Below are 27,682 nucleotides of genomic sequence, written 5' to 3'. Positions count from 1 at the left end.
GAAGGAGGAGGGGGGGTAGAGAAGATGAAGAAGAGAAAGAAGAATCTATGCTTGCTTAGAGATTACTTTTTAATTGGTTGATTTTCAATTAGGTGTTTTTGTTTTTTGAAAAGCTCCACTATTTTAGGATTAAAAGCCCTAAAGAACCTTTCTTGAAAAGCAATGTATGATCTTTCTCAGCTTGAAATTCTTACTATGCCATACATCTCATACATTAGGCAACAACCTTGGCTTAAGACATGCAAGAGAAGACTACTCATTCAATACTGCTTTTAATTAATGAAATAAAAATAAGATTCTCTGAAGTTAAATTATATGGTTTCCAAAATCTAAAAAAAAATTAATAATACTGGTAAATTGACCTCATAGAGTCATGAAGCCCCCATGTAATGGATAAAATATGTAAGTACATTTTGTGTAACTAGATCCTGAGAATGTAAAATATAGCAGGGGGAAAAATCAGGGGTAGCTTCCAATGTCAAGGACACAAATAATACATGTGTCTGATCAAGAACAACACCCATGCATCAGTGAAGGCAGGTACCTAGTCATTCTGACTACAGAAATAACAGAAAGCAGTCTCATTCACAATGGACAGGGGCTGCAGATGGGGAGGGCACCTTGCCCTTTGATTGGTAAGTGGGTAGCCTCTAGAAGGTTAGATTGACCTTGAATGGGCTATAAGTGGGATATCCAGAGTGGAAGTTCATTTCATCCGTGACCCATCAAATGGTCCTTGGGTTCTCACCCTAAAATGGAAATGCAAAGTCTAACAGAGAATACACCTCATTACTGCATAGTCTAAGTTAAACTTGTGATCATTTTAACAAAGAGATCTGTAAGAATTGCTTCAGGATTATGATCAAAACAAGTCAGATGGCAAACTATTGATTTAAAAAAAACCAGAAAAAAACAAACCAAATATCAACTACTATTTAATTGACAAAACCCTTCAATTTCCTGGATCCTCTCCCCGACCAACTGGTTGCCCTGGATTCTGTTCCAACCCATGGTGACCTCACATGCGCTAGAGCAGAGCTCTGCTCCTGAGGGCTTCAATGGATGGCCAGACCTTTCTTCCAAGGTGCTTCTGGGTAGGCTTTTGGTTAGTAGCTGAGCACATGAACCCCCAACCTTTTGGTTAATAGTTGAGCATAATAACCATTGCAACCGTGCATGGAGCAGTGGCTGCAACAATGGGCTCAAAGGTAAGGACCATTGTGAGGATGGTGCAGGATCAGGCAGTGGTTCGTTTTGCCATACAGAGGGTTCCTCTGAGTCAAAACCGACTTGATGAAACCTGACAACTGCAATAAGTACCTTCCGGGGCACCACCTTACAGTTGACCAGAAATTCAGCTTTGCTACCGTGATGTCTTCAAGCGCTAACTGCTCTGAGAAAACGCCCAGTTTTAAATATTCAAACAGCATTTACGGCCTTGAGAACTTGCAACCTACAAGAGACATAAATCAAACCCTAGCTAATTAAAATGTTAGCTCTATTAACTGATAAGATAGGCAAGAAGATGAGCCATGAAAATCTCATCAAAGGCTGAGTAGCCAAGGCAAGATTTCAAAAGCAAAAGCCGGTTACAGGATTCTAGAAGTTCCATTCATAACATAGACACACTCAGGCCAGGGGCACATTTTCTATGCCAAGAAGCATGCTGAGGAGGGGGTGAAAGGCCTGTATTCATTTTCAGTTGTTAATGAAGCCTTTACTGATATTTAAACCAGGTTTCCAACAGATCTTCTGATATCAAGAATAGGGTAAAAAATATTGAGACTACTGCTACAATCAATTGGAGCTTCTAAAATTTTAAGTTTTTAAATCTTCTTTATCAACTCCTCCTTCATACATAATTCCATCTCTGTCCAATCCAATCTTAAACACAATGACTACCCTACTTCTTACAAAGTTTCCTTCCTGGGGTATCGCTTGTAAAATATTTTTATTTTTTCATTCTATAATTTCATAACTAAAATATAGGGAGCAACAATTAAAATTTTCCATGTCATCTACTACCTTTTAAAATATTATTTGCCTTAATAGTATACGTAATGATTAGACATGAGTAAATTCCAAATGAACTTAAGTATCTGAGGCATGGGGTCATTTCCCTTTTAAAAATGATGCCAACGTGGTTAATTGTTCTCCAAGCCATTTCCTTTGGTTTTATCTTGTATTTCCTGATTTTAAGTCATTAGATGAATAGTTCAGAATTTATCAGTATTTTATGGGAAAACATTTGAAGTATCTGCTTAGGTCAGAGATCTACAAATACTAAAGTTCATCTTCAACCAGACACATGAAAATGTTTTATTTCCACGTGATATGAATGAGGTTTATTTGACTTAAATATTTACACAACCTTAATTGCACTGATAACTCACTGCCACTGAGTCAATGCCAACTCATAGTGACCCTACATGACAGGGAAGATCTGCCCTGTGAGTTTCCCAGACTGTCGCTCTTTACTGGAGCAGAAAGCCTTGTTTTTCTCCCACAGAGAAGTTGGTGGTTTGAACTACTAACCTGATATTGTTTTTAAATGTGTAACTGGTGAACATAAATGTCCCTAGGATATTGGTAATACAACCTCAAGAAACAGTACTGGAGTTGTGAAAATTCCACTTGTCTGGGCCACTGAGAAGAACCAACCTGGGTGTAGCGGAAACAAGCAAACAAACAAAAATCCAAGTGACTTCATCATGTTGATGTTACTTTCCCAAGCTAGCAGCACAGAGAGCCGGGGCAATCCAAAGGCTTATTTATGTACTACCGGAAGGTTGGAGAGTCAAACCCACCCAGCAGCACCTTGGAAGCCAGGTCTGGCCCTCCGCTTCTGAGAGCTCATTGGCTTGAAGACTCTCTGGATCTACGTTGCACATGTGGGATCTCCGTGAGTTGGCACGGACTCAGTGACAAGCAAGGGCAAGGAGCGATGAGCTCCACTAAGGAGTAAACATCCAGGGCCTGACACTTACTGCCACCCATTGGCGAAACACTGCAGTGTAGCCCCTGCCACTTTGGAGAGAGGAAAGGAAGAAACAGAAACAAGTTAACAGGCAGATAGGATAACGACAAGGTTTTGACTACTTAAGCCTTGGCTTAACAATGCTCACACCTTCCAGCACATTCATTTGATTTGTGAGACTGTAACCTAAGAAAACCATCAAGGATAGCAGGACAGGGTTATAATGATGAAAAGTTAAAATCAATGTAAACTGGTGATTAGTAAAATCATATTTATATTAAATATATAAATATAGCCTTTAAGCAGTACATATCATAATCAGTTAATCACGTGACCAAATATCGAAAAGAAAGGATCTATAGCATCATTTCCATTCGTTTGCTTCATATTTTCAAAACTTTCCAAAAGGTTGGCAGTTCAAAACCGCCAGCAGCAGCTCCAAGGAAGAGAGACGGGCTCTCTGCTCCCACAGTTACAGCTTTGGAAGCTCACATGGGCAGTTGCTCTGGGTGGACGTCGACTTGAGGGTGGTGAGTTGGTCTGGATTGCTTTTTCCCCAATGTCTGGGTATTTATTTGTTTATTTTTAATTTAGAAATGAAAACATCAAGAACCGAGGGCGAAGAACCAATACCAGGGGCATTCATGTTACTTGAACTGTTTCTTGCGATATTTTGATCAAGTTTTCAGAAATAACAAATGAATGCTCTTGACTTAAAATGACTAAGATAACTACTTGTAGCTTTGACTCAGGAAAGATAAACAGACGAGAAGGTTAAGAAGCAGTGAAAACTAGCAGGGGAATGCCCACATTTGCAGATGAATCAACCTTGTTCAAGAAACGAGCAACAGGCTAGATTTGTAACCGGGTATATATTTGAATAGCTAATCGCCTACTCACTAACCATATGGTTCTGGAGAAGTCAAGTCATAATAAAACGATCTTGCATTTAGAGTGTGCTTTACAGTCTATAAAGTTCTTTGGGGAATTGGGCGTTTTAACCCTCAATTTTTATTAATAAGGATCCCTTCCCTGGTAGCATAGTGGTTAGGCACTGGGCTGCAATCCACAAGGTTAACAGTTCAAAACCACCAACTGATCCTTGGGGGAAAGGGGAGTGGACTTTCTACTCCCTTGAAGAGTTACAGTCTCAGAAACTCAAAGGGGCAGTTCTATCTGTCCTTTAGAGGCACCAGAAGTTGGCACTGACTAGATGGTAGGTGAGAATGTTTTATTGATCAGAAAACTGATACCTCTATTTTCTTAGCTAGAAAGTTAAGTCTTCAAGGTAGACAATCTTTAAAGAATCTCTTGCATTCTAAAATCATGCTTAACTCACTAGTAAACTTATAGCTAAAAAAGCAAAGTAGTCAGATATTCTGGGGAGATAAAAGGGTGGTTTATCAGATTTCACCACCCTTTGCTTTGCTTTGCTCTGTTTTGCGGAGCAAAAACATGAGGTGGTTGTCAAATAAAGACCTTGCTTTGCTCTGTGTGTCAGTTTTAGCATAGTCCATGTGGTCTCCTTGGAGACCATTTACCATCGTACTGTTTTCTTTCCTAAGTGACTGCTACAAACCACCTTTTCAGATATTGGGTGCCAAATCGCTTGCCCTAAATCTAACTTGTTTTCTCATTGGCTTACTCCTTTCCCTTCCTGGCCTCCATACTCAATGTTTTCATTCCTAGTTAGGATGCATGGTTGTAACATTATGCCATTGGCAAACTGGCCATTTAAAAATTTCATTGACTGCTTTAGGGTTTCCATATCTTGATCAACTAAAAAGGCACGTGAAGGGATGACGTGGCTACATGAAGATTATTTGTTATTCTCAATGCATTCTGGAAATTGTGATTGCCGAGGGCATCAGGCTTCCAGAGTGGCACATTTTGAGATTGCAAAGAATGAGCGCGGGGGTGGGGGGGGTGGGGTGGGACGGGACACGGGGAGACTGATGGGCAGCATCGCATATGCTGTAAAGCTTCTCCACTCCACTCCATAAAGGGAGGAAGGTTATTGGGCACTTCTCAATGAGCGTAAAATAATCAGGCACTTCCCAAAACAGAAACAAAAGAAGTTGAACTGTCTTCTTCGTTTCTAAATAACGTAACAGCCCTTTCTTTATGGAAGCACTTGGCTACTTTAAGTAAATCAAACAACGGAAGTTACAGTAAAATATCCAAGAGACTAAACAGTTTGGCACCAGTTTGAAAACATCACGTACAAGGAGGCCAGCGCGAGAGAGGCTGGCAGGCCCCAGAACCACGCTACCATGGAGAGATGTGCCGCTACCATGGAGAGATGTGCCGGGAGGCCCATGGACAGTTGGGGTCTTCAAGTGTGCAGGGCCCTGAAGGTGGCACGAGGCCAGGCGGCTTTCCCTGGCTTTGTAAGGTCTGGGAGCTGAGCTGCACCCGAGCACCCTGTTACCCCAAATTAAAATGTGTTGGAGTAATAGTACAAGAGCAATATCTCCCCTTGGCTTTTCTCTCAGAGGTATCAAGGGAATAGAAATTGAGAGCCTTTTAGATGTACTTAAAACTAAAAAAACAACAACAAGAAAAGATGTTTAAAAAGTGAAAAGCTAACACTTATCCTATCGATGCCTGCAACAGAAGGGCACACTGCCGGGGCCTGCATCAGCCTCATCCCGACTGCATTGCTGGAGCTCACTGTTGCAGTCACTGTCAGTCCGTTCATAGAGCCTTCCTCCTTTTTACTGACCCTCTACTTTACCAAGCAGGAACTCCTCCGGGGACTTGTGCCTCCTGACAACCTGTCCCAAGGACAGGAGCCCCAGTCTCTCATCACCCTTGCTTCTAAGGGGCATTCCAGCTGTACGGTCTTCTAAGCCCGACTTCATCTTCTTCTGGTAGTCCACGGTATGTATATTCAATATTTTTGTCAACCCCATAATGCAAATGCATCATCAATTCTTTTTCGGTCTTTCTGATTCATTATCCCGCTTTCACATGCGTGTAAGGTGATTGAAAAAAGCACTGTGGTTCTGGTCAGAGACACCTTAACTCTCAAAGTGACACCTTTGTTTTCTAACATTTTAGAGAGACCCCTGCGATACATTTGTCCAACGCAGTGAGCCTTTTGATTTCTTGCTAGCCGCTTCCATGAGCACTGATTGTGAAACCCTTGACCATGTCAATCCTTTCTCCGTGTATCGTGATGCTGCTCACTGATTCAGTTGGAAAGAGTCTGTCTTAATTACTGAAGCTGGTCATCTCTGGCCTTCATCCTTTAGTGTATCAAGTCCTCTTTCCTTGTAGGAAGCAAGGTGTGCCGTCTTCATATCATGGATTGCTAGCCTGGCCGCCCTGAGTGACCCTGTTAGCATCTGCAACACTGCTGGCGTCACTTGCGGCATGACAGAAACAAGCCGGCCACCACAGTAGGGCCAATGGATAGAGAAGCAGTGGGAATACTGAATTATACTCTCAATCATAACAATCTATTTTGTCATAGATAAAAAAGAAACCGCTTAATCTCCTCTTCCATCATCGTTTGAAAATAAGATCGAAGGAAAACAGTCCCCATGTTGTTTCTAGAAAATGTTTCCTCTATTAAGTATAGGGTCACTGTGAGACAGGCTCCACTACAGAAGACTAAAGAAGACTTGTGTGCACCTGTCCAGACTTACCTACAGAGCCAACTTAAAGATAAGCTTGGAATGCATATAATTCCTAACAGGAGGACCACTTCTACCTTCATCATAGCCTAGAAGAAGAGAGCTTTTGAACTTCTTGCAGTTCAGTGGTTCCTGGACTGTGGACCATGTTCTACTCTTTTCTGTTTCCATGCCTAGAACTTCTTGAAGGACCTAACTAGAACAATGGTTAAATGTTCAACAGCTAATAGAAAGCTTGGTGATTTGAATCCACCCTGGGGATCTGCAGTAGAAAAGCCTGGCTAACTGGTTCTGTAAAGAATAAAACCCAAGGAGAAGACAGTTATTTTCTGCCACATGGCGTCTCCATGAGTCAGAATGGACTTAAACTAGAAATAAAAAATTAAATTAGATGAAAAAAAAACCCTCTACCATCGAGTCAATTCTGACTCATAACAACCCCATAGGACAGGTTGAACTGCCCCTGTGAAAGTCTGAAGCTGTAACTCATTGCAGGAATAGAAAACTCTGTCTTTCTCCCAAGGAGCAGTTAGAGGTTTTAAAGAGCTGACCTCACAGCTAGCAGCCAAAGGTGTAAGCACTGCACATCACAGCACCCCAAAACATGAGGGACCTCATGTAGCAGGCATATGGTCATCCTTGGTCACAGGCTGCATGCCCAAGATCCTCCCATACCATGCTCTCCTCACCCCAAACGGCTGCCTCTTGGACATAAATGCGCTGCCCCTTTGGACCTCAATTTAGGTTCTCCTAGAGTCACCATCTTTAGCCGCTGCACATGCAGGGAAGAGGCCACTATGGGCCCCATAAAGGGGTCCAGAGTCATTGGGGTAGAAAATGTGGGGCTCCTGTTGATGTAAAGTAAGGTATCCTGGGCCCAACAGATTCCTTACCTTCTGGATAAATCACAGGTGGAGGAAGACTAGCCCCAGGTCCCCTTAAAGCACCAAACCCAAACCAAACCTCTGCGATCGGTGGATTCTAACTAATGGTCAATTTGCAGGACAAGTAGAATGGCCCCAAAGGGTTCCCAAGAGCAATCTTTAAGGAAGCGGGTTGCCACAGCTTTGTCCAGGGAGTGGTTGGTGGGTTCGAACCACTGACCTTTGAGTTGACAGCTGAGCACTTAACCATTGCTCGGTCAGGGATCCTTCTTGTGAAGCCCAGTGTCTGGGGAAAGGGCACCATTCGCTCCAGGAATGGCTCTGCATGAATCGTATCATTCAAGGTGGTTGCGAAAGTGGCACTCATTCTTTTTAAACAATTGGTCGCTTGCCAACCATCCTGGCAGAAAGGTAAGTTAGCCAGTATGATGTAGCCCCTTCCATTTCAGTTGAAATCTAAAATTTCCCCTACTTATCGACCCTTCAGTTCTGTAGAAAAATGACTCATTTAAACTAAGTGCTAGTAGCCTGTCCTGATGCTATTCCATTGTCACTCACCCAGGGGTCCCAACTGGCTCCGGGTTGATAGAACTATCTGACTTTATTACACACACACCACCACCACCACCACCACCACCACCTCCACCACCACCACCACCACCACCACCACCACCACCACCACCACCACCACCACCACCACCACCACCACCACCACCACCACCACCACCAAGATCAGAGGCTTTACATTCAGTACTCCAGCAGGGCTGCACCTGAATCATTAGAAAAAATAAGCCCACATAGCCAGGCAGACTTGCCCCGAGGATGCGCTCTGTTGCTGACTTCATGTAGTTTCTTAGCAAACGTTATGGAGTAGTCTTACTCTTTTCCACACAGTGTCACCAAGAATCTGACATCCCTGGAAGGCGAGGGACAACAGTTCCTAATGCTTCATTCTAAAGATAGTATTGTCTTTTACACAATTGCTCCTAACAGAATACAGTAGCACTTTCTACTGATTGGAAGCACACCTTCACATTGCACATCGAATGGCCCGGGGCACAGATAGTAGGGTGGATGCCCTAGATGGCACAGGCAGACTTCTGGAAGGGGAGTTAGTGCAGTGACCGATTACTTTCACCTCACTAGGAAGATGCTGGTGGGCTAGGGTGCAAATTTCACCTGTGATGACATCAAAGGGAGGACACCAAATGATTGCTTATAAAGTTTGTGCTTACATATATCCATATACCTACAAGGTGAAAACTCGATGCTAACTGGCATTTTAAACCCTTTAATGGAGCCCGGTGGTGTAGAGGCTTACACATATTGGGCAAGTCTTTCAAACACACCCACAAACTGCTCCTCGGGGAAAAGATAGGGTTTAATGTGCTCTGCTCAGAGCTGTCATTTTTACCTAATTTCAACGACACTTTGAATCCTGTGGGTTTATCTACACACACTACAAGAATGAGCTGGTTTTATTTCTTTTTTCATCGCTGCTCGTGTTTTAGCAGTCTCTGATTTTGCCAGATGTTCTGAGGCTTCAGCCCCTGCCGTTTTTTTGTTTTGTTTTGTTTTTTCGAGGATGAAGTAGCAATCCAAGGAAAAGAACAATTAAAAAAGAAAAGGCTTCTGCTCAGTCACTAATAATGTTGTAATAATGTGATTCAATGTAGAAAGCGTTTATAAAAGTTTTGTTGTTGGTACTCATATACTCTAAGACGCTTTAAGCATTTGACTGCTCTCTCTGCCACATAGAATGATTAAAGTTGACAATAAGTATTACTAAAGATTCTGAATAGTCTAGGAGGACAGAAGGTAAGTGGTGGGGTTGGGGTGACACCGTGAGTTACCCACATGGTGACACCAAGCCCAGAGATGTCACAGACTTAGAATGTAGCTCCCTATTAAATGTCATATGATGTTCATTTTTGAGAAACATCTCACACGCTGAGTGGAAATGACTCCTCTGACAGCTTCCACCTATAAATTCTAGGAAAAGGGCTACGTTTCTTAGTGAAGCAGCGCTGTGCCTGCCGGTCACCACCGTGCTTGGTGTCAATCATCCGTCCCTCGCCACTGTGGTTGCAACTCTGTACATTTCTGGTGTGGTCTGTCAGGAAGGAGACAGGAAATTCTAGTCACTCTCACAGCAGCTGCGCTGTTCCTCCTGTCCCCCCATCCTCTTTCAATGACGTCGGTTGGCTTTGGTGACAGGAGGTCAGGAACTGAGCCACAGTGAAGGTCAGGAAGATAGGTCAGTGTTTATGCCGTTGCTGGGCTGGGGATCCTGCTGAGGTTATTTGCTTTCTTCCTCTCTATACTGTTTCTCTTTCCGTTCCTCTTTTCATAATGTGGAGTCAAAGCATCCTGTTTTCAAAACATCTGACTGTTTTGCCACTGAGAAGCTCCTGTTCTGATGCATTTCAGTGAGGTGTAAGTGAACTCTGATTCGGGAGGTGATAAAAGTTGAAACTGAGGAGTTAATGTTACGTTTTAAGCAGAAGCGCTCAGGCACATCTGCCTGCACTAGAGAGGCCGGCCCAAACCCCACTGGCACTCTCGTCATTTGCAAAGGCCATTCCATCGCCTGGTAAAAGTTCTGTAGAATTGGTTTCCTCTTGCTATAGCTCTTGGAGGGAAAGAATCTATGATATGAAACCCCCTGACTAAATTGTTCTCTGGAATTCCAATTGACCTGTGGCTTGTATGAAGGGATCTGGGAAGCTTGAGTTAAGAAGACTATGTGTTCATAAGCCACAGGATGTTTTCTATCTGTCACTGGGGTCTCTGAAGTACAGTTGGGAAAAGTTAGTTCCAACATTGGAGTCACTTAGTTCTCTTTAACACATAAGAAAGTCAATAACAAACAATACAGACACATTGCTCAGATGAAGCAAGTATGGGGAAAACAATGCTTGTTTCTGTTCCTCTGCTCGATACAGCCAACTCTCTACTATTTGCACAAAGATGGGCATATCTCTAGTTCCCAAATGCCACCCGCCCCCCTCCTTCCACAGACTAACAGGAGCTCTCCTCTCTCCCCACGTAACTAAGGTCTGTCATTGCCAACAAAACTCGGTAGCCGTTCAACTGCGAAAGAACTCTCACTGTCACGGTCACCGAGTTGATTCCGACTCATAGTGACCCTACAGGTCCGGGTAGAACTGCCCCTTTGGGCTCCCAAGATTGCATCTCTTGATGGGGATAAGAAAACAGCATCTTCCTCCCATGGAGTGCCTAGTGGGCTCAAACTGCTGAGCTTCAGGTTAGCAGCCCAAGCATAACTCATTCCATCACCAGGGCTCCTAGAGAGAGAATCGGGGACACGTATTTCTTACAAAACTGTGGTAGACTTGTCCCGACAAATTATCCCTCAGGGAACGCAAGCTACCTAGCAAGTACCTTGTCGAGCGCTTTACTGCGGCACCTCTCTAATCTACACAACAACCTGGAAGGCGAGTTCCGCACAGAACACAGCATATCCTTATGTTCACAACGAAGACGTTGAGTCCCAGGGAGAGCAAGCAAACTGGCCAGGGCCAATTAGTAACTAGCAGAGTCTGGATATGAACCATAATATTACTGATTCTCAAGACCACGTTCAAAAAGATTCTTTTATAAAACATCTTTACATTCACTCCAGGGAGTTTCCTTTATCTTGTTATTCCATTTCCCCCGGCACTTGTCAAAGCCCCTCTTCTCTACGGTGGGTCTTTTGTTCAGTGCCACTAAGTAAGAAATGACCGAATAGGCGACACTGTAGTGACGATGACGATGAAGAAAACAATGAATATGTTTTTAAACATCGACTTATTTGGAAAGTGCAAATAATTTCAACAATATCTAAAGCAAATGGACTTTTGCTTTCTGCACAGATAAGTCATCCTCCCTAAAAGTGAGTATCAATCCACTTCTTTGTCATGGACACACACACACATACACACACACAAAATCTCACTGCATTGAGTCATGGCTTGAGTTACACAATCTTTACATGAAATAATTATCTGAATAACCAAGACTTTAGATAAATAAAATCATATATATATAATCACCTTAAGCAAGTTAAGATATTATAAAGCATACACATACACACACACGTATGAAGCTGACTTTGGAGGCCATACTTCCATCACTTTGCTCATTCCATGTGTGTTTAGGCAATAGTGCGGTCGTATGGCTTCCACTTGAGTAAGTGTGTCAACATTAAGGCACAGTCCTTTCTTTAGGGTCAGCGCTATTCAACTTTCATTGCTTCCTGCATGCCCTGCTATAGAGGAGGAGCGGAAGGCTGAAGTGGTTGGACTTTTACCAGGACCTACATCAGCTCTGACCACAGAGCCCTATTAGCTACTAGGCTGAATATAAAATTGTTTTTCATAAAATTGCAAGACAGGCAGCTATTAGACCATGTCTACTTTCATCACTCCAGGCACAAACCTGGCTAAACAGCTAAGAGGGCCTCATCCACGCTCTTAAGGAAACACAATAGCAAGTCACAATTTCTTCCGCGTTTTCCTCCTGGAGTGAATTGCCCACTTCACCTTAGTGACTTCAGAAAAGAGTTCACCATGCCCTCTGTACAAGCTGATGAAAAATTACTTCCAAGTACTGGACCTACATCTTGCCTGGGCATCCATTGTGCAAAAGCCCTCTCTGCAGATAGAACTCGGTGTGTTTTAGGAGAAGTTACACAGTCTGTCTCTAGAACTTGGGGAAGCAGTTGCTTGAGTTTACAACAGCCTGGAAAATCCCTGGATTGAGCTTTCAATCCAGAGCTTCAAGGAAAGAAAAAGTGGGGGACAAATAGGTAATTCAATCTTATATATGTCCTTTCTTCTTTTTTTATCTTTTTAGCTTAGACTCCCATCTGAAATTTCAGATGTCTATTAGTTTTTGCCCTTTTCATGATAATTTTGAAAAGAAACCAATGACTTTTCAAATGAGGCGAGCCCTCTCCACTCAAGACTCTGACGGAGGCACTGCTTCCTCTGCTAGGATCCTGTGAGCAGGAGCCAGCAAGCCCTCAGGGTAGGCGATACTGAACACACATCACCAGTCAACTTCAGGCTGGAAAGGGCAGGTGTGGAGCAAAATTGCTTCCCAGTTCAGAAATAGAAGACAGGACAGAACCTCATATTCTTACAAGGGTACAGTGACAACACTTCCTACACACACACACACACACACACACACACACACACACACACACACACACACACACACACCAGGGCTTTAAGAAGTTCCTGGGGAAATGGAATTGAAAGATAATGCAATTTTTATTGTTCCACCAACTTTTAAAAGTCTACTTGTGTGTCTTCGTGCACACACACATACACACAGTTCAAAACTCTTCAAGGAAAAAAAATATAAACAAACAAACAACTCTCTCTCACTACATAAATTAGCACTCTAGGTCCAGATGTTAATTAAACAAATGATATAATGGTAGCTAATTGAAGGTCTTCAGCAATAATTTTGTCTGGAGATTGTAAATAAAACCATTTCTTTGCAGGGTGGGTGGAACTTGGTGTCAAATTATTCCACTTTAAAAACCAGCAATGTTTAAAGAAAAACAAAACTCTCTTTGCAGGACAAGATGTGATTGCTAGTTTGGTCATAGGTTATGTAAGGGATCACAAAAGAAATGTTAGAATATCCCAGAAAATCCTTTACAGAAAGACTCCATCCATCTTCAGAACCATTCCCTTGGCCAGTGGCAGATAAAAGTCACATGCATTATTTTGCTTCCGAAATATCTATACAACACCTGGGTGCAAAATAAAACATGTTCTAAAATGCATGCTGCCTATCCATTTGTATTTTAGCTTCCTGGCCATTATGATTATTTTAAGGCAATGCCTTTGGTGTAGTGACTTCCCAAGCGTCCATAGAGACCTCTCACTTTAAACCTATCCCAAATGTACATCATCTAAAATAAAGTCTGGTCACTCTGAATGAAAGCTTGCTGTGGATTTTCAACTTTTGTCATGGTATCAAGAGACAAGCACAGCGTGGCGCATTGGACCAAGTTCCAAGTCAGCCACCAGATCCCTAAAGTCGTGGTCCCAGTGCAGCTCTGCTGCAGGCGGAGAAGAGCCCAGAGAACCAGAGCGTCCCACCTTCAGGAGTCCAAGGGTCGTGGCTTACCTTGTTAGAAGCCATCTCACTGACGGAGCGGTAGGTCTGTATGGTCTCTAGCTGGTCTAGACACCAGTCTAGTTCCTCCAGCGTCTCCATGGCTAGTTTTTGATAAGATTCTTCTGCAAACAAACACACAGACATGTAGTTAGGCTGCAGCGGCTGCACGCTGTCCATCGCCGGGTCACCGCTGCCACCGCCGATCCGCGCGCCACTGAAGGTGCCACTGAGCTCCTTCATTATTTGCTCTGCCGACTCCTTCCTGCCGGCGCTCTCCGCCCGGGAGCGAGTCACCGTGGCGCCGTGCCCGCGCGGACGCGTGCCAACTCGTCACTCCTCCTGAGGGCCGGCAGCCTGCCGGGATGAGGTGTCCTCAATCTCCCGGGAAACTTCCTGGGGGGAAGCGGGCGGGCTCCCCGCAGCTCATCTGCATACGGGAGTCCGCGGCCACGCGAGGCCCTCGCCCCCTGAGTCATCCCGGGGCGCTGTGGGTGCGTGATGTCATTTCAGGGGAAAGCGTGCGCTCCTTTTGCAAACACGCGGCAGAAAACCTTGGGGGGGCTGGGAGCGGGGGGTGATGGCGGGGTGGTGGGAGAGGACGTGTGGCCGTTCGTTTGTTCCCGTGGGGGTCACTTCAGGCGTGGGAGACTGACCGGCCAGGAGCGAGAAACTGCGCGGGTCCCTCCCCTCCCCCGACTCGCTCCCTTCCGTGCGGCTCTGGCCGCCGGGCTTTCAGAGAAACCGCCCGGGGATTTACGTGCACACCCTCCGGGCCGGCTGCGCTCCGGTTATGCGAACAAAGCGCTAACTTCCCTCCGCAGAGGGCCAGGGTCGCGGAGAAATTCTGAACCGGACTTTCAGGTGGAGCCCATTGCGGAGCTGCAGAGTCCTCTGTTGATTTAAACCTGGGGCGCTTATTTGTCCCCTGGGGAATCTAGACTTACTGGAAAGATTTCTCAGCGATCCATAGAAAAGATAAACATGTTCAATTTAAATAGAAAAAATAGAGAGAGACAGAGTCTTCGAGACCATTGTTACGCTGGAAAATGGAAACTTTTTACATGGCCACAAAATGCCGCTCCCTCTGCAATGTTTGGGGGTCTGAGCTCCAAACAATACTTCAGGTTATTGATTTAAGAACCCAGGGATAATAAACATCGAACTGATCCTTAGAGTGTCAAATTAATTAGTCATGCTGCAGACAACTGGCAAGAAGTCAGTGGCCTCTGCTTGTTTGCAAAGGGGGAATATTCCATAAACTTCCCTTGGCTTTCTGGAACACAGCACGCCCTCGGAACAAACCCAAATTAAAAATCGCGTCTGGAGCTTGAGCAGAAAGAAAAGGCCCCCTTTATCCCCGTCGGATTTAGATGCAATAAAAAAAAAAAACAACATTGTACAGACCACCTAACTTTTCATTATTCTATGAATAATGTTATGTATGTGGCAATCCGATTCCCAAAGCAGAACAGGGAATAAACAGAAGACCCATTTCCAGAGACTGGAATCCCTTGGCTACAGATGCACCTTTCAAAGAATAGGTGCTTTGTTTCCCTCCAAAGGAAGCCAACACTTCTAGGTAAACAGGGGTTAAAATTCAATATCCTGTACGTCATACTTAAAAAGCCACAAAACCACTGGAGGTGACTTCCTCCATTTTTTGACACTCCTCAGAAAATGTGCAACAAGAATTGAGGTGTTATTAGCAAAACTCTTCTTAAGCCAGACTTCCACATACCTTCTTCTCTCTTTCCTTCCTTCTCGATTTTGCGATGCTGCCACCTCAAGGAGATGCTCCTTGGTTTCTAGCGCTTCACAGACACCCCTGCCTCCTCTTTCCTCCCAAATGGAGCCTTCTTCCAAGGAAGTCTTTTCTGAAGTGACTTTTCAGAACCCTTCCCTCCCCATTGCCTGCCTTAATAAAAGAAAATAGTTCAACCACTTACTAGCTCCTCAGGTTTTACTGCCAAGGTGTCTTCTATTTTACAGTCTGAGGCTCTGTGTCACTAAGGTCAGGCAGCCACCAGGACTGTGGGGAGTAAGACAACTCAGCCAGCGCCTTTGGATTTGGCCGATGTGCAAAACAACCTCCAGATGATAGATCACACTTCTCCTTCGTGAAAAGGAAAAAGGAGATCTGATTTCCACTCCGGCCTGACAAAGGAACTACGGTCATTCTCACTGCGAAGGCACTAAAGAAGATCTCCTCCAAGAGGTGTCAATTCGGTGTTTCCAGCAGAGCGCGTTCATTGTCTATTTTACACAGCACAGGCACACGTGTCCTTTATACTTGGCACAAGAGCGAGACACTGACGGCTGGCCCATGCATGTGAGCGATAGGATCTAACACACGGCCCTCTCTTGTTCTGCTCAAACACAACTTTTTTTAAAGTGGAAATTATTACATTTTAAAGTTATGAAGATTTGTCACTTCGCAAATTCTCAACCAGCACTCAAGACTTCCTTTGTGTCCCATAGCACATGAACTCACAGATCTATCCTGGCACGGTCTTATCACTGCAACTTGGTGACGAGGGGAGGAGCGGGGCATCTGAGTGGGCTAACTAGCGGGAGTGGGGGGGCATCAAAGGTGGAGCGGGGCATCTGAGTGGGCTAACTAGCGGGGGTGGGGGGGCATCAAAGGTGGGTCACGTTTGGGAGACATGAGTCCAGGCAAGTAAGCTATCCAGGGAAGCTCAGGACTGGCCTCCACGTGGCAGCGTCTGAGCTTGAGCCCCAGATCCAGGGCTTGGGATCGAGTTACAGTAAACCAACGCCAGGGAGTCACCTCTTAGTCATGGTGACCTGATGGGTGTCCGAGAACAACGATGCTCATCCAGTTTCCAGTGGGTGGGCTTCCGGTAGGTAACCCGGTGACCCTTCTTCTGCAGCACCTAGCACCTCAGATCCCCTGGTTTGCAAGCAAGCACATTAACCCTTTTCCCAGGCAGGGACTCTTAGACCCTCCTAGCGCGCAGCTGTCACGGTTAGCTGCTTTGGAGTCGGTGCCACCGCACAGTGGCCCTATAGGCAACAGAACAAACCACCACCTGGTCCCGTGCCACACACCATCCTCACAATTGTCTGTCTGTTGGCGTCCATTGCTGCGGCCACTGGGTCTGTCAGTCTACCTTGTCCAGGGTCTTCCTCTTTTTCTCTGCCCCTAGAGGCTCAGTCAACACTTGAAGGTGTGAAAACTAAAGAGCCTAGCCAAGCAGGCCACAACCTCTTGGGCACTCACAGGGTGAATGGCACGATGATAGGGTGGTTGAGAGGGCCCTAGCTTTGGAGTGAGACTAGGGTATTTTGACTCGTTCCAGCACTCCCCAAACCTCACTTTCCCGTAACTGTAAAATAAGGTTAAGAATATTCACTTCCTATGGTTGTAAAGGGACTCAGTGAGGCAAAACATATACAGTGTCTGCTGTCCTAGCCAGGCGTCAGTAAGGGATCAATGCTCAAGAGAGTTATTAATGACCGTCAAAGTAAAACAAAATCCTGGCATTGGGGAGAGGGGGAAGACTAGAGTAGAGATTAGGAAGGGAGATAACAGAACTGCTTATTCAAGAAAGGATTTTATAGTCAGAACCAACTACCTAAGTTGTAGGGCCCAGTGCAAAATGAAAGTGCAGCTTGTTTAAACACACACACGCACACACACACACAGACACACACGCACACTCACACACACACTCACACACACACACAGACACTCACACACACTCACACACACACTCAAACACTCACACACACACAGATACACACACACAGACACACACACACAGACACACACACACACTCACACACACAGACACTCACACACACACACACACACTCACACACACTCACACACACAGACACACACACACTCACACACACACACACTCACACAGACACACACACACTCACACACACTCATGCACACACACACTCACGCACACACACACAGACACACACTCACACATACACACACACTCACACACACAGACACACACACTCACACACAGACACACACACACACTCACACACACACTCACACTCACACTCACACACACACTCACACACACTCACACACACACACACAGTGTTAATGCTAAAGCGCCAAGCTCCTTCCTTTCTTCTGCGGTCTCCCTGTCAACCCGTCACAGTGTTTGGGGGTTTTGTTGAGCTTTTTGTTTTAGGTTTATAGAAATTTTGCAAAGAGAACAGAGTTTTTGAATACCTTACATTCAAGTCCCCCTGTTGTTAACATCTTTCATTGAGTTCTATGCTCTTCATATGTTGGTCACAATGAATGAATGGCATGGTGTTTTCCAGTTTCCATCTAATATTTTGACCTCTCAGGTATGGGAAATGGGTGGGACAAGTATAGACCCTGCTAGGAACTGGGGGACTCACTTTGTGATCTGAAGAAAATATGCAATTTGCCATCTCTGGGTTCCTATTAGACTGATATGTTGTGGCCCAGCCCCCAGGGATCCTGGAGAACCTACGCCAGACACTTCCCCTTCCCATAGAGCCGCTCTTTCAAATCCACAGTGGACAAGTCACCCCTAAAAGTACTATAAACTCTATGCTGGGATGTGCTTGCTACCTAGTTCAGGAGTGGATGAGTGGCTTGTGCCAGGGCAAGATATGCCCTCCACCAGTCACATGTCGACACTGCAAGTCTGGGGTGGGGCCGGTTGCTACCCGTTGCTACCTTGCTCTAGATGTTGCAAGGTATGCGCACTCAACCTGGACCCTCCCTAAACCTGCACCCAGGCTCCTGTAGTGGACAGAGTAGCAGTAGTCACAGGGAAGGGAAAGAGATAAAAGGGCTGGACCACTCCTGGGGTGCCAGGAACGAGGGAGCAGGGGGTCAATGTTCCTTCTAGGGGAAGCCGGCAGGTGGCAGGAGTTGTGAGGGCACAGGAGCCAATCCTCTAAGACACCAGTGTATACTCCAGTGTTCTAGCAGGCTTCGCTTACAAAACAGAAATTGAAACATAAAATGATGCAGCAGATCAACATAGAGGCAATAGAGCTTTAAATTCCACACATTGGGCCCGGGGGCCATGCAACCAACCACACAGGGTTCACAGCCATGAAGCCAGCTCTACTTCCTGTCTTACAAAAGAGCGCCGAGAAGGGAGAATGCCTAACATCACAGAAGCAAGCGTCCGAGCAGGGAATGTGGCCATGTATGTGTTTGCTGCCCGCCATAGATCTCACATCCTTCCTAAAGATGGAGAGCAGGGAGAACTAGCCTCTCTTCTCTTCCTTCAAAGGAGAAAAAAAGAAAGATTTTTCTGTCTTCTGCAAGCCTAGTGAGCACTGCACTCCACCTTCAGAAATAGAAATAACAAAGGAGAGGAGGGATTGATATGCATAGTTAATATTCATCCGGTAACGGTACCTGACGTTCAAATAGGCCTTTTCTCAAAGGAGTTCCGAACACACTACGCTTCCGTCTTTGCAACATCGTTCTGGGGTGGGCTTTGAAGAGATGCTCTCTCTAAATTATCTAGAGGCTGAAGCTAAGAACTCAGAGGTTAAATGACTAGAGAAAATCATAGCTGTCAGATCCCTCTGGCAGGGTCTATGAAATCAGGACCTCATCCTCACTCTGACCAGACACCTGATCCTAGAAGTGCTTTATTTAAAACGGAATCCTACCCTTGCATCTTTTCTATTTTAATGGTGCAATGGCATTCAGAAATATTCATTTCATAAGTCTCTTTCTTGATCCATCAAACGCAAATAGCAGCAAATGGAGGCTGTGACAACATATTTCATCAGAAACCTTGGCGTGGCCTGGTCTTGCATTTTGCGTCAGGAGTAATCTGAGGTAACTCATCAAACCAAATTCACTGCCATCAAATTGATTCTGATTCCTAGCAACCCTTTAGGACAGGACAGCACTACTCCTGTAATGTTCCAACAGTGGAACTCTTTATGGGAGTAGTGAGCCTCCTCTGTCTCCCAGGGAGCACCTGAGGCCTTCAGACTGCCAAACTGGAGGTACCAGTCCAATATGTCACCCACGAAACTCTGAAACGGCGTCTTTATTTCTATCTACCTTGATCCCGCACTGCCATTAGGTCAATTCTGACCCAGAGTGTGGGTACAGGACAGGGTCTCCCTGCCCTGTGTGTTCCCAAGACGGCAACTCTTCATGGGAGTAGAAAGCCTCCTCTTTCTCCCACAGAGCAGCTGGTGGTTTCGAACTGCTGGCCTTGTGGTTGGCAGTCCACTGTGTAACCACTCCGCTGCCAGGGCTCATTTCCCTGATCCCACAGGAAACAGTCAAATAGGAGAACACGTTAAAACGTGCACGCACACGCACACAAAACAACAAGGTAATCATTAAGTGTTGTGCTATCTTGTAAACACTGTGCTTTTTATTATTACACATGGAATATGGACACATTATAGAAAAATCAGAAAAGCAAAAATGAGAAAAAATTTAAAAAGTCACATGTTTACCAACCCAAGATTGCCATTGGTAGTCCCTTTTTTTGTATATCCTTTTGTATATTCCCCCCCCCACACACATAGGCATATAATAGAGGTCATGTTCTATGAATTAGGGCCTCAAACCAGTTTAGTCTGGTTTAGCCTCCTGTTGAGAATTTACAATTCCACTCCAGGTACATTGACTCAAAGTCTGCCTTTTAGTAAGACTCCTCCATCGTGAGTGGATTCTTACCCCAGACCCCCAGGTGTTCCTTCTGGAGGCAAAGGAATACAATCTTGTTAAAATGTAGGTTCCAGATCAGGAGATTTGGGGAGGGAATTCAAATTAACAACAGTGACTTAAGCCATGAATGAATGTGTTCAAAGCCCTAATATAAACAGGTTATTCAAGTACTTGTTTTCAATAAAAGATTTCTTCTATTCTGGTGTAATAATTTTTATCCCATTGATTACTTAAGTCATGCTTCAATTTCCCAAGAGTTCTCATGCTGTACAATGAAACCATGTGCATGTCAGCAAAGAGGAGTTGGGAAGACCGAGATACTCCCAGAGAGGGGACAGGAAAGGGTAACTGGAAATCTGCCTGGCTACAAAGAGCCAGCTGTTCACAGTGAGAAAACAGGGGAGGAGATTTTAGCAGCAATGAAGTCAGTGGCCTGCCTAGGAACAGACCTCAGCTGCCCTAAGAAGCTGGCTCTTCAATCAGTTCAGGTGGAGGTGGGGGGGAGGGAGTATGGAGGGGGAATGTGATTTATTATCCCACTTGATCTCTGATAGGATTTAACTTGGAAACCCTTCGAAGTGAAAAAACTGAGGCTCAGAGAGGGACCTTCCTCGTCTAGAAGAACACCGTTGGCAAGTAAAACATCACAGTCTACCCAAATCTTTCTGGCGTTCTAGGGTAGAGGTCAGCAGATAGTCTCATCTCGAGAAAGCTCTCTTTAAAAACAAAAAAAGATTTTAATAAACACACAAACACCTTTCCTTCCTTTTTGCTGAGGCTATTGCAGTGGGTAGCAATAGAATCTGAGAGTCACGAAGCTGAAAAGGCATTGGTTTTCATATGATGTCCATCAAACCCCAACCCAAACCTACACACGGACTCATACAACCCTATAGAGCAATCCAATAGAGGGTTTCCAAGGGAGCAAATCTCTTAAGGGAGCAGATAATTCCATCTTTCTCCTCCAGAGTGGCTGGGGGGTTTGAACTGCCAACCTTGTGGTTAGCAATCAAATGCACGCCCACTATTGTCACCAGGGCACTGTTGACATAGGCTAAGATGGTCTTAAACAAAACCAAACTGGTCATCACTGAGTTTGCTTCAAGGTGGCTCCACGTGTGCTGGAGTAGAATTGTATGGCGTAGGCTTTTCCATAGCAGATCTTTCAGAAACCGATCACCAGACCTTCCTTCTCAAGCCACTGACTGGCCTTGGGTCACCACACTCTCAGTCAACAGGCAAGTGTGTGACCGTGTGTATGACCCCAGGATTCCTACAAACTCACAATTCACTTGAACATGTTGGAGCATGACTCAGCTGTTTCTAAAACCTGACTCTGCACTTACTAGCAGTGTGATGTTGGACAAGCTCAACTGGCTGGTTGTGTGCCTCTCTTTCATGTGTAAAACAGGAAAATGCCACGAACTAACTGAGCATTAAGTGAGGCTCAGTCGACATATGCCAAGTTTGGTGTGTGCCTAGCACTTAGCAGGGATTTTTGATCCTTTCTATCACCTTCTCCCCGGACCCAGGTCACTTTCCTAAGAGTAGATTACCAAATATTTGGTAGTTGAGCAGGGTGGAGTCTTGCTCTGGCCCTAGGGAAGTTAGTGCCTAAATGATGGCCGTGGAATTTTAAAACCTCCCACAACATGACCTGAGATTGGAACATTTCTTCCCTGGGACTTGTCTTTGGTTAGGGTCTGTTGGTTTTCGCTTCTAAAATACAGACCTAGTATATCTGTCAGCTTCTACCAAGTCAGGACCAGCACACCAGGTCAGGGGTGCCAAGAAACAGAGACTTGTGTGGGGAGAAAAAGAGAACCTGTTTGTGCATTCACTCCTTGGGCAAAAATACATTGAGGACCTAAAACATACCAAGGCTGCTGCTGGGTTCTGGGATTTCAGCAATGAACAAACTATCTCAAGAGAGACCCCGAATGGGTTCCTCATTTTCCTAAGGGGTCAGTCTGCAAAACTGAAATAGTTAGTGGCTTTGAAAAAATGAGACGAAAAAAAGGCCTGTGGGCAGATGAAGAAGAGCGCATGCAGAAGAGCGCATGGAAAGCGAAGCATGGGCAGAAATGCAGCTCCCTCTCCACCTGAACGGGTGCCTGGGATCCCTGCCCAGACTGCACCACAGCCCTATGCAATGGCCCAGTGCACAGCCCTGTGGGGGTACAGAGTGTGAAGTGTTTCCAGTGGATCTGAACACAGAGCAGGGGAGGCAAACAATGTCTACACATTTACCCTCAAAAATAAAGCAAAGTCAAGACACTGAAAGGAAAACATCCAAAGTCCTTCCTTACTTCTTAAATTGTGAATATCATTACAACCTCCAGAAAATAGATGAGCATTTTAATTCAGAAAATCATTACCATATAGTAGAGTTTTTGGAGGTGACACAACATCTATTTTTTTTAAAAAAAAGAAGGGCACCATTGGAGGAATAAGAGTCCTGGTGGTGTAGTAGTTATGTGTTAGGTTTCAATCCACAAGGTCGGCAGTTTGAAATCACCATCAGCTCTGATGGAGAAAGATGGAGCTTTCAACTCCTTTAAAGAGTTATGATCTTGGAAACTCATGGGCAGGGAGTTTGGATTTTTGGTTTTATGGGTGGAATCGTTAAAGGATTTTAGGGGAGAAATCTAAAAAAAAGTCCTTTCCTGATCCTTAAAACTGACACGTATATATTAATTGGATTGTGTACATTCAGCTTTGGCTCTGTCTTTAACCAGTGTCATGGATTGGTTGGTGGCCCCTCAAAATACACATGTATCAATTTGGCTAGGCCACAATTCTTAGCATATGATGTAATTATCCTTTATTTTCCCCAAACCTGTTGTAATTACCCTGTGTGTTATAAATCCTAACCTCTATGATGTTAATGAATCAGAATTAGAGGCATTTATGTAATGATGTAATTTATCAGTTATGTAATGATGCAATCATCCCCAATAATGTGATCTGATGTGAGCAGCCAATCAGTTGTAAAAGAATGAGGGTGGGTCACAGCCTTGAGCCAATGTAAGGGGAGTTTCCCTTAGAGCAGTGGTTCTCAGCCTGTGAGTCACGACCCCTTTGGGAGCTGAACGACCCTTTCATAGGGGTCTCCTGATTCATAACAGTAGCAAAATTACAGTTATGAAGTAGCAATGAAAATAAATTTATGGTTGGGGGGTCACCACAATATGAGGAACTGCATTAAAGGGTCACGGCATGAGGAAGGTTGAGAACCGCTGCCTTAGAGAGAAGTGGGGAACCTACTGCCACCAAGAAAGAAGATCCAGGAGTAGATTGTCCTGTTTTGGGAACCACCTAGATTCAGGGGAATATTGATGCCAAGACACATGGGGATCTCCAAGGGATGGCAAGCCAACAGATGTCGCAAGGAGACAAGGACCTTGTGGTAGTTACCTAATCTGCTGTCAATTTGAGACTTATGAGAGAATGGGTGGAGTTTAGCCTGTCAATCAGGTTACATCTTGATGACCTCATTTGGAGGCGCTAAGGAGATAAATAGCTCATTGGAGGTGGGACACACACTCACTCCCTGGGAGGGAGACATTGCAGCTGACAAGACACATGGAGCTGCTCTTGAGCCCCGGAGGTGAAGGAGCCACGTGGAGACCTTGTGAGCACTGAGATGCCTCTGCTGCCACTGGATCCACAACACTTTCTACCCATTGGTCTGTGATTGTCTTGCATTTGGCATCATTTAATGTATTTTGAGAGTCTGAAGGAGAATTTATGGATTGGTGTTAGACATATGGGTTAATATTGGTCTTATGGACTTGATCTGGACTGGGCTGGGATGTTTTCTTAAGGTTCAATTACTCTTATATATAAAGCTTTTCCTTACACACATATCTCAGTGTCTATGAATTTGTATCTTTAGTCTACCCAGACTAACACAGACCTTCTTGCAGAGCCAACAAAGAAAGCATTCTCCTCGAGGTGTTACCCTATTTTCTGACTTCTAGCCTCTTATACTGTGAGAAAATCAGTTTGTTTGCTAAGCCGCCATTGGTGGTGCATTTGTAATAGCCACACTAGATCATTAAGACAACCAGTAACCAGTCACTTCTAACTCATGGTGACCCGATGTATGTAAAAACCTTTCTTCTAAGGCACCTCCAGATGAGTTTAAGAGACCAACCTCTCAGTTAGTGCTCTAGCATGGGACCATTTGCACAGCCCAGGGACACCATGACTGTGATTTTCGACATCTAAAACTTGATGTGGTCGAGTCCAGTCTACAGGACGGAGTAGAACCGCTCCAGAGGGTACCGTACGCTGTACGTCTTCACACAGCAGACAGCCACTGTTTTCTCCTGCGGATCAACTTGTGGGTTTGACCTGAACTCCAGGGCTCTCCCCTGTGTATCTCCTTCTCAGAGTCCCTTACTCGTCCCTGTTGTTAGTGGCCTTTAACAGAAGAAAATGTTGCCACATCTTTGCTATGTTTCAGGTCATCCTGGAGGCTATTGTGTCAATCCTTCACACTTGCTGTATTTTAACGGCCACTCTACTTTGCCCAATAGGATGCACCCTTTCCAGCAACTGATCTTTTCTGAAGTCCCCAACATGAAATCTTGTCATCCTTGCTTCTAGGGAACATTCTGAATTTCTCTTCTAAGACTGATTTGTTACGTCTTCTGGCCATTCACAGTAATACTCAAGTCATTGCCAATACCATGCTTGGAATGTGTCAGTTCCTCTTCTCTCTTCCTTCTTCATGTCCAGTTTTCACATGGGTAGGAGGTAAGTGAAATGTCCACGGTTGGTGAGTCAGGCACCCCTTAGTCCTCGAAGTGACATCTTTTCTTTGTTTTCATTTTTTCACATTCTCGAAAGACCTTTTGAGTAGATTTACTGAATGCAATATGAGCGTAAGTAAAAAAGTACTGCTGCCAAAAATCATAGAAACATGTATTTAAAATATTTAAAAGGTAAAACTATTGTTTCTTCAAACAGCTTCCACCTATATCTATACACTTCTGAAAATGATGCTCCTCCCCCAAAGAATTCTGTGCTCTTAGATTTACACCACACCAAAAGAGCATTTGGGGCACATCCTGGGAGACTCAAATCATGTTCCTTGAGTTTGGGGAAGAGCAACAAAAAAGATATGTGAAGGTGCGAGGCTAGGGCTGTAAGATAGATGCGGGATGTTGCCCATTGCAATTCTCCTGGGACAGCCCTTGCTCCCCTTGAGGGTCCTGATGGAGAAAATTCCTCAGCACAACTCTCCTGGTCTCTTTCTCATAAATGCCATCTTCAGCTTTCTTATGTTTTTCTAATAGACTGCTGTGGTCATCCTGGATCCTTGGAGAACACCTATCATGATTTACTTAGAATATCAGATAACTAGTCACCATACATGTCTGAGCTGACCTCTCTGTTTTGAATTTAACTTGTCCAGCAGATCCCTCAGAAGCCTTTGTTTGAATTGAGTCTTTTCTTTAAGGCCCTTCTACTTAAACTAACACAAGTGTGGCACTGAGACTTGCCTGCAGCCATCCACTGATCACAGAGACATATTTATACACAATTGTATGGAAGAAATCTGTGCATCTATGAACTGGAACTTTCATAACAATATTTATTGACTTACCCTCAAATGTAATTTGGTTTCTTGTGGCCTATATTCCTTGACATTAGCATACTGTGTTCCTCCCTTATTATAATAAGTGTTTATTCGAGCAAAAGATTGTTTCATCAATATTCCAATCTGAGTTTTATTTATTTAAAGGTATTTATGTTGGGGCTATTGATTTACTTATTTGGTAGTTTGGGGTGGCAATATTTTCCCCTTAAAGTTAGCATCTGCTTTCCCCTTCCCCCTCCTTTGCATGTTGTTGTGCTCAAGAGTCCGCATTGTCTTTTGATGCATGTTTGGTAAGTGAAACACACCTGTGTAAGAGTGCAACATTTCTTTTAAAAAAAATTTTAATCATTTTATTAGGGGCTCATGCAACTTTTATCACAATCCATACGTGCATCAATTGTGGAAAGCACATTTGTACTTTCATTGCCCTCATCATTCTCAAAACATTTGCTCTTCACTTAAGCTCCTGGCATCAGCTCCTCATTTTCCCCTCCCTCCTCACTCCCCCTTCCCTTGTTAATTTATATAGTATTGTTTTGTCATATCTTGCCCTGTCCAACATTTCCTTTCACCCACTTTTCTGTTGTCCATCCCCCAGGGAGGCGGTCACTGTAGATCCTTGTAGTCTGTTCCCCCTTTCCAACCCACCCTCCCTCTCCCCTCTCAGTATCGCCACTCTCACCACTGGCCCCAGAGGGATCATCCGCCCTGGATTCCCTGTGTTTCCAGTTCCTATCTGTACCAGTGTCCATCCTAGGTCTAGCCAGACTTGCAAGGTAGAATTGGGATCATGCTAGTCTGTGGTGGGGGGAAGAGGGAGGAAGCATTTAGGAACTAGAGGAAAGATGTATTTTTCATTGTTGCTACATTGCACCCTGACTGTCTCGTCTCCTCCCTTGAGACCCTTCTATAAGGGGATGTTCAGTGGCCTACAAATGGGCTTTGGGTCTCCACTCCGCACCCTCCCCCCTCATTCATAATGATATAATTTTTTGTCCGGATGATGCCTGATCCCTGATCCCTTTGACGCCCCGTGATCGCACAGGCTGGGAACAAGTGCAACATTCCAAGATGATGTGCAATTTTCACTCTGAGCAAAACATGATTGAAGCAAATCACAGGAGCCGGAGAACAGGTACTCTGTTACCTGAGGCTTCCATAGGCAAAGCCAAACAGCTCTGTGGCCTTTCTTTAGCCTTTTAAAAATGTGTCTTTATAAATATGGAACTTTGAAATTGCATATGACAGGACTTTCCCTCTGGGTGGATTCATGGAAGAAGAGGCTCACTACCCTCTAGGGAAAAAACAATGAAAAGTAGGTCCTTTTGCTGCTGATCTCCTCAACCAAATCCTCTAAGACTACAGGTAAAAAAAAAATCAAAAAATATTTTCAGTCAGTTCAGGGAAAGGAGACCAGGAGTTGGTAAAAGACGACCAGGAGTGCTTTGTAAGTTAGACAAAGAAAGAGGGGTAGAATTTTAACAGAAGAAGACAATAGACAAGGCAATGAACATCATGAAGAAAAATATGCAAGGAGACAGAGGAGTCCGACAGAATGAAAGGAGCCTTCGTGGTACAATGGATTAATTGTTGGACTGCAAGGTCTGTGGTTCAAATCTACCAGCTGCTCCGTAAGAGAAAGTTGGTGCTATTTGATCCTGGAGAGATTCCCATCATTGGAAACCTTTAGGAGCAATTCTACTCTCTGACAGAGCTGTTATATAACTTGAGTAAAACTCACAT

General features: G+C 44.5%; 1 protein-coding gene across 2 annotated transcripts in view; it reads right to left on the bottom strand.

The window, feature by feature from the left end:
- Positions 1-27,682, bottom strand: part of PDE4B (phosphodiesterase 4B) — a 549,688-nt gene that overhangs the window by 30,043 nt on the left and 491,963 nt on the right. For both annotated transcript variants that reach the window (XM_075557209.1, XM_075557214.1), the window contains one exon: positions 13,656-13,768. In XM_075557209.1, the coding sequence (XP_075413324.1) occupies positions 13,656-13,768 (113 nt within the window). The remainder of the gene's footprint in view (positions 1-13,655; positions 13,769-27,682) is intronic.

This window comes from Tenrec ecaudatus, chromosome 1, assembly GCF_050624435.1.
Source record: "Tenrec ecaudatus isolate mTenEca1 chromosome 1, mTenEca1.hap1, whole genome shotgun sequence".
In the NCBI taxonomy this organism is placed as follows: Eukaryota; Metazoa; Chordata; class Mammalia; order Afrosoricida; family Tenrecidae; genus Tenrec; species Tenrec ecaudatus.
This window is presented reverse-complemented; position numbering and strand designations above follow the sequence as displayed.